General features: G+C 41.6%; 1 protein-coding gene across 1 annotated transcript; it reads left to right on the forward strand.

The window, feature by feature from the left end:
* Window positions 1-930: 930 nt before the first annotated feature.
* Window positions 931-6,082, forward strand: LOC103723273 (glycosyltransferase BC10-like). Its single transcript, XM_008814151.4, has 2 exons — window positions 931-1,598; window positions 5,245-6,082. Exons 1-2 carry the CDS (start codon window positions 1,023-1,025, stop codon window positions 5,887-5,889), a joined length of 1,221 nt encoding a protein of 406 aa, XP_008812373.2. The 5' UTR covers window positions 931-1,022; the 3' UTR covers window positions 5,890-6,082.
* Window positions 6,083-7,627: the final 1,545 nt, after the last annotated feature.

The following is a 7,627-nucleotide window of genomic DNA, read 5'->3' on the forward strand; positions in this document are numbered from 1 at the left end:
ATACATCAAAGTTTGCTATTTTGATCCTCCATCTATTTTTCGTTTTTGTAAAACGATCTATTGGTTTATTTTGTTGTATTCTCGTTCTCTATTTTGTTGGACTGCCTGAAAAAAAAAAAAAAGCTTGGTTGATCACGTGAATTGTTGCCTTCTAGAGCCTCTAATCAACGGTGATCACCAGAGAGCGAAAGCTGGATCAGCTTCCTTCTTGTCTTTCTGGTCAAGTTTTTCAATATATATATTTTAATAAATATTATACATGTATTTCTAGAAAAATTATATTCTACATCAAGTGTGTTGGATGGCGGATGGAGGACCCAGAACTTTACTCCCACATTGAAAGAGTAGCGGAAATGATTGTTCCTTATAAGGAGGGACCACTCCTTTCCTCCCACAGGGCTCTTTTAAGAAGGACAAAATCGTGAGAAAAATATTGCCCATAATGTAAAGCACGTGCGTACTTCCCAAAGTGGAGAATATTACTCATCAAGAGCTGCGCACAATGTAAAGCACATGCATACTTTTCCAAAGCGGACAATATCTTTGGTCGAGACACAGTTACTTTTTCGCTCTAGCAAAGTGCACCGTACTATTTTTTTTTTTTTTTTTTTTGCCTCTTCTATTATGCGATCATTTTGGTGATTAGCATGGTGCATGGTTATGTTGGTGCGGGCAGTGTAGGGTATCGCTTCATTGGACACTGACAGTTATGCCTTTCTTCTGCATATGGTAGAAGTCGACGTATTATACTTGGATACAATGTCCAAGAAAAGTTGGAATCGAGTAATCGACCAGAAATCCGAGAGCACAAGTCCTCCCTGCATTCCTGGTCCATACAAGTAGGCGTCGGAATCTTGCTGACGTTTACCATTCCGTGTCTAATAAATATTAAATAATAACACGACTTCTCCCATCCCCATTTGCCTCCTCCCACCTTTCGGCTCCCACCAAGCTCCGGCACCCTGCTCCCTCTATGAAGTCTCCCTCGCTCTAGTGATTCAAGCAATAAGGGGAAGTCATCCATGAAGAACCAGCAGCCAAAACAATCTGCACGTCCTTCCATGCTCTCTCCTTCCAGCTCCCAACTCTTCCGATGTCTCCCAAACTTCCTTGTCTTTGGCCTCGGCCTGGCCCTCGGGTGCATCTCCAGCTTCTATCTCAAAACCATCCCCTTCCCTCTCCTAGCATCCAAAATCTCCTTCATCTCTTCTCCTCCATCTCCACCGCCGCCGCCGCCACCGTCGTTACAATTGCCGCCACCATCGCCGCAGCCAATCCTAAATCTGACCTTCATGGCTAACGAGCGTGTGGGACTAAAGGGATATGTGGAGCCAGTCGAGGCCATGCATGACATGACCGACGAGGAATTGCTATGGAGGGCGTCGATGGTGCCGAGGATAAAGAACCATCCATTCCACCGAGTTCCTAAGGTTGCTTTCTTGTTCCTCACTAGGGGACCGCTTGCCTTCTCTCCACTATGGGAGAAGTTCTTCAAGGGACATGAAAGATTATATACAATCTACGTGCACGCCGATCCTTCCTTCAACGAGTCAGCACCGGAGGGCTCGGTGTTCCATGGCCGGAGAGTACCTAGCAAGGTCAGTTCCTATACCATGGTTTTTATCAATACCTGTCATGGTTAGCTTCTTTCAAGCCTTTCATTTCTTTACTCCATTATCGATAGCTTATATATGTGATCTTATTGCATGCCGGAGGTCACAAAGTATCCATATAGCTGATGCTAAATTGGCAAGGAGGTCATAGATCTCTTTGGTTGGACAAGGATGGCATTGAAGTAAACGAATTTTAATTGAGTGTGAAATATCGATCGGAGAGGCTTCGAATAGAAAGCCAAGCATGAGTGGAAAAAGTCGGTCTTGGCGCATGGTGTAATAATTTCAACGAAATCCAGCCGCCCAGGACTTGACCAGGTTCCGTCGAACCAAACACGGAAACCCACCGCTTTTGTATTGGACCTGACCTGACCTAACCAAACCAGGGCAATAGCCAAGCCATTCGCTTCCCTGGTCAGACATGACCGTTAGCACTTCTGCCACTGTACCTTGAATAATTTTTATACAGTTGCCTCCATCTCTGAAGAGCTACAGATCAAAACGAAAACATAATTACATGCTTGCCTTCAACCGTTGCTGCAGGGGAGCCATTCTCCCGTTATCCTAGCCCTTGTGAAATCGATTCCAAATAGGGGAATGAGGTGTTTTGGGGCACCCTGTCTTGTAGATGAAATGTTCCTTAGACCCACCTAATGTTGGCTTGGCAACTCGATCGGTGTTCAACCATTATACCCCTATCATGCTGGTTCTCACAACTCACCCATTCGAGTGAGTCACTCACATTTCCTCATGCTACATGACAAGAAGAAACTGTCTAAAGAATAACTGTTAGGAGGAGGATCTAGTCGGAGTTGCTTGGAAGCTTGGGGGAATGGCAACGACGGATCTTTTCGACATCCTCTATGCTCTTTCTCTCCCCCTTCCTTGTAAAATCTTGCGAATGCTAAATGAAGCTGGATGGTTTGCCATGCATCATTTACGTAAAAAAGATGGTTAGGACAAGGAGTTTTTTATCTTTAATGCTTTACGACTATAGAAAGTAGAACCTTTGTCATATATTATTTATTGTTTTGTCGTTTTCAGATAGTGTGCTATTCTTAGTGTTCTAAACATATATTTCGTCACTCACCTTGTCTATGCATTTCACATTTGCTTATCACTAGTTCCCTCATTTGCCTCTCCACTTATACATGCATCCATGCAATTAAGCATGTCAACTGAATGGATAGAATCATGTTGGGGCATGCATGATCTTGCTTATCTATCCATGTATCTTACTATATATTTGCGTTCCCCCCCAAGCTGAATGCCTCCTCCTCTCTCTCTCTCTCTCTCTCTCTCTCTCTCTCTCTCTCTCTCTGTGGCTCCCTGTGGTCAGGCTTAGATCCGCTCGACATGGCTTAAGTTGTGGATTTCAAGCTTGAAATCGTGATGGGCCGGGCTCAAGCCTGCCAAAATATAGGACTCGGATCCGAAGGACCCAGCCCGGCCCACAAATGCTTGGATACATAACCACCATATTCTTTTTTTTTTCAAAAAAAAAAAACTGAGAAATGCGAAAGCATCTTGCTTATGGCATTAGCCTCCTAGATAGCAAATGGCTTGATCTTTGTTCTGATTTTTTTTTTTTTTTGAGTTAATTGATCTTAAGCATACGGAGGGAGCATCTACGACTCGCTTTGTTTCTTCATCTCTCAAGCCTCTATAAATTCTTATCCTCTACAAATTCTGCCTATATTCCTGTAGCTTCAGAGAAGATTCCAAAACAAAAAGGATCAGTAGAAGACTGAAAGTACCATCCGGATGGCAACCTCTTAAAGAGGCATCTGTAGCCTTTTGTCCTATCGTAGGTAACAAAAAATTACAACAACAGAGAAATTGATAGCAGAGAGACATTGACGATAAGTCTATACATGACGTGGTGAGATCACATCACGCGGGAAAGCTATTCTCCTTCAACAAGGAGTAGTAGGCCATCTTCAAATCCCATGTTCTAGTTTTCCTAAACAGCTTCAACAAATCACCTTGGTCACTTTCATCTCACATTACACTAATGGGGCACCCATGCTATAGGGACCACTTGGTATTCTTTCACACAGATTTCCACACCACATGGCCAGAGCAGTAGCACCTTTCCAAAGAACAAAATTTTCTTCTAAGCTGAGTTCTTATAACTTACAGAAAGATCTCATCCAAGTACCACTATATACCTGTTCAGAGATAGACCTACGCCGCAGTCCTTCGCTCAAGAGCGTAGTGAAAGGACAGAGGAACCCGAGCTGGAGAGAACCTTTAAACCCACTCCCCCTGCTTCTTTCTCAACAATGGGGGCAGACATACCAATACATGATATTAGGACTAGAACCCGGTTAGAAGAATCTATGAGACTTGAAGAAGAAAACTTATTGCTCGCCGTCGCCACCAAAAAAAACTCTGTTTCTCTAAAGATCCATATGGACATGTATTTAGTCTCACATCGGCTATGCATTGAGTAAGTTTTAAGAGTTCATGCGGAACCACAGAATCCAAACAATATTTTCCGGTTAGTATTTTTTGGGGATTTTACAGCACGAGCTCATTGAAGCCGACCATGAGGCGATTATAGTGCTTGAACTTTTAACCTAACAAGGATGTCAAGATTTTAATGAGAAAAGTATATAAGGATCCAGATGTGTGTTTAGTTTCACTGTGGCCATACACATAATAGATATTGGGTACTTATACAAAGCTGAGAAACAAATAATAACTTTTATGGATGCCACTTCCGGTAACCATGACTGGCCATTGCTGCCAGTTTGTTGGTCGGTGGATTCCGGCGGACATCGGGATTCAAGAATTGAACAGGTGGGGCTACTGCCGATGCCGGTTCAGCTGGGAAATCGAGTTGTAGGAGGCGAATGCGATGACGTTGTTGCTGTCTGGGTGATTGGATCAATGTAATGGAAAGAGATTAGACTGCAAGTAGTTGCAGAATGTGTACCGAAAACGCTTGCTTTTGCAGGATGGCGGATGGCGGGCACGGAGTGAGATTCGTCTCCTTGTGCTCTTCCCCTGATGCAGGATTAGAAGAGTGTAAATCACGGAAATGTCGAATCTCATCCACTGCTTCCCATCAACCATCAAGTAACTGCTATCTAGTAGTCACAAGTAGTCGCAGTTTAGACCAATTCCCATTTACTAAAGTTTGTTCTATAATTTAGGATCTTTCGGCACAGTTGCCGGTTTCCAGTTTTTTAAATTTCATTCTCGTCTAGTTATCCCTTTTGCTTTTAGTTTTTGTAAAATATTTTAAAAAAATTTTGAAAAAAAAAAGTGAAACTTTTCTGGGGCACCTTTCACTTTTTTATATATATATATATATAAAAAAAAAGCCATCCATGACCATCCCCACCACCGTCCTCGGCACACCTGCCACCACCGCCGTCAGCCGGTGCTACGATCTAAGTGACTGTCGAACCAGTTTTGAACTTATGCTTTCAAAAGAAAATAGCAATTCATTGCGGTTTTCATGAAAAACGGAAATTGGATATTACTCTTGAATTTCCAACATGTTTGCATCAATTTGTTGTTAGCTTGGTATTAATTTCATTCATATTCTTATGAAAGCATTCATTTAGAATTAATTTCATTGATTCTTTTCCATAAGATATTACTCTTCTAATCGATGCAGGTGGTGAAGTGGGGGCAATTAAGCATGATGGAAGCTGAACGCCGCCTATTAGCTAATGCCCTACTAGACTTCTCAAACCAGCGCTTCATCCTCCTTTCCGAATCATGCATTCCTCTCTTCAACTTCTCCACCATCTACTCCTACCTCATTAACTCCACCAAAACCTATGTCAGTTCCTTCGATGACCGGGGGCCCAACGGTCGTGGTCGATACAATATTAGAATGAAACCACAAGTGAAGTTGCAGGAATGGCGCAAAGGCTCTCAGTGGTTTGAGGTGGACCGGGACCTCGCAATTGAGATAATTTCTGATGAAAAATATTTCCCGGTCTTTAAGAAATACTGCAAGCGCTCATGCTACGTAGACGAACATTATCTGCCAACGTTTGTGAGCATGAGATTTTGGTGGAGAAATTCAAACAGGAGCTTGACTCGGGTTGATTGGTCAAAAGGAGGGCCACACCCAGCTAGGTTTGGAAGATTGGATGTGACTATTGAGTTACTGGAGAGGATGAGAAATGGGAGTACATGCAAATATAATGGCAGGACTACTAACGTTTGCTTCTTATTTGCTCGGAAGTTCTTACCAAACTCCTTGACTAGGTTGATGAGATTTGCTCCAAAAGTCATGGGCTTTCAAACTTAGGAGATCCGTCAAGGATGATTCTTTTTAAGGAAGAGTAGCTTGCACAGGGGAAGTTTTTTCTAACCACATTTTTTGCAATTGTTGTAATGAAGAAACCTAAATTAAGGTTGTTCTCAAAAGATGGTGTTCTTTCTTCTTCTTTTTTTTGGTGAATAAAGATAGTGTTCTTAGAAAGCACCAGGTTTGTGATTAATTTTTTCATCTCGTGGATCCTCTGTCGGCAGCACGCGGCGAGCACGACGCTGTGCTTTTTCCTTCTTTTTTTTTCTTTTTGGTGTACTGCTCATCGTCGAACATATTTTATATTATATTTATTTTTATAAAAACATAAAAATAATAAGGATCCAAGGTTTTTGTGCACGTCCTCCCTAAAATAATAAAAATATAAAAATAATAAATTATTATTTATGAATACTTTACTAGATTTTATTGGAGTCTCTAAAATATGGTACTATCTTGTATGATTATGCTACAAAATAATTCCCATTTACTATATTTAAATCAGTTTTATATATTTTCTAAATGGGAAAAAGGAAAAATGCGGGAGAACAAAAAATCGCATTTTATTTTGAGAATGTTAAGTGATTTTTTTTTTTGATACAACGGTGGCTCACATACGATGGATGTGAATGCGACCACCAAAATTAGAAAGCAAAATACTACCTACCGAATTTGGCACCGGCGCATGATCTGTTCAAATGAAGCCTTCAGAATGGTGAGCCGCAAAGGATGCCATTCAGTTTGCTGCACCGTTCGCCTCCTAGTAGACGTGTGTAGGCTGATGGAATGCGCTGCCTCGTGGGTGATTAATATAAAAGTATTGCGAAAAAATGGGCATGCTTACAATATTGTGTCAAGAGGTTCCGGCTGCTTACGTCCGTCACGGTGAATACGTGAATACAATGTTCCTCTCATCCAAAAGTTTGTTATAATGCTGCCAAGCAAAAAATATATCAAACTTTGTTTACCCGATGACCATTGACTACCCCCTACAAAAGCTGAAATCTATTATACCCTTCAGAGAAGAGATTCGAATTGTACCGAAATAAAAAGAGAAAAGATTCGAAAGACAAGAAAGAGAATACAACAAAGGAAGTTAGCGACGTATATAGTTTTCCCTAGCTCTGTTTTTCAATATCCCTCGACTTCCCCGCACTCTCCCCCGAATACAAACGCCAGGTTTTCTTTTTTTTTCTTTTTCTTTACCTTCTCTCCGGATTCCAGAGCCCCTCCGGCAATGGCGTTCTGGTCACAGTGTAGCCCCCTTCATCTATGTTAATGCAGCTTTCAAGTAATTTTATAGCAGTTTCCAATCTTTCCTATTTTACTGACAATAATTAGGCAAAAATGGACCGAACTTTAATGGATACTCCACACTCGCGCAAATCCAAAAAAATTTGCTTGCTTTGGTGTCTTGTCTCAATAAAATAATAAGTATGTAGTAGGGGTGTAAATGAGTCCGATCGAGTTGAACATGAGTAATCCTAACCCAACTCGGTTTCTTGTTCGAGTATTATTTTTGGATCCAGATCCAACCAAATAGAACATCGGATCGGGTCGGGTCGGATCGGGTCCACAACTATAATTTTTGACCCAGCGTGTTATTCGGATCGGGTCGGGTCTATATATAACCCAGTCCTAACCAAAAAAATCGGGTCAGAATCGGATTTGAGTTGGGTTTGTTTGTTGGGGTCCGGGTCAGATTTGTTGTCAAGAAATAAAAGAAAAAACTAATCCA

Source organism: Phoenix dactylifera, chromosome 8, assembly GCF_009389715.1.
Source record: "Phoenix dactylifera cultivar Barhee BC4 chromosome 8, palm_55x_up_171113_PBpolish2nd_filt_p, whole genome shotgun sequence".
In the NCBI taxonomy this organism is placed as follows: Eukaryota; Viridiplantae; Streptophyta; class Magnoliopsida; order Arecales; family Arecaceae; genus Phoenix; species Phoenix dactylifera.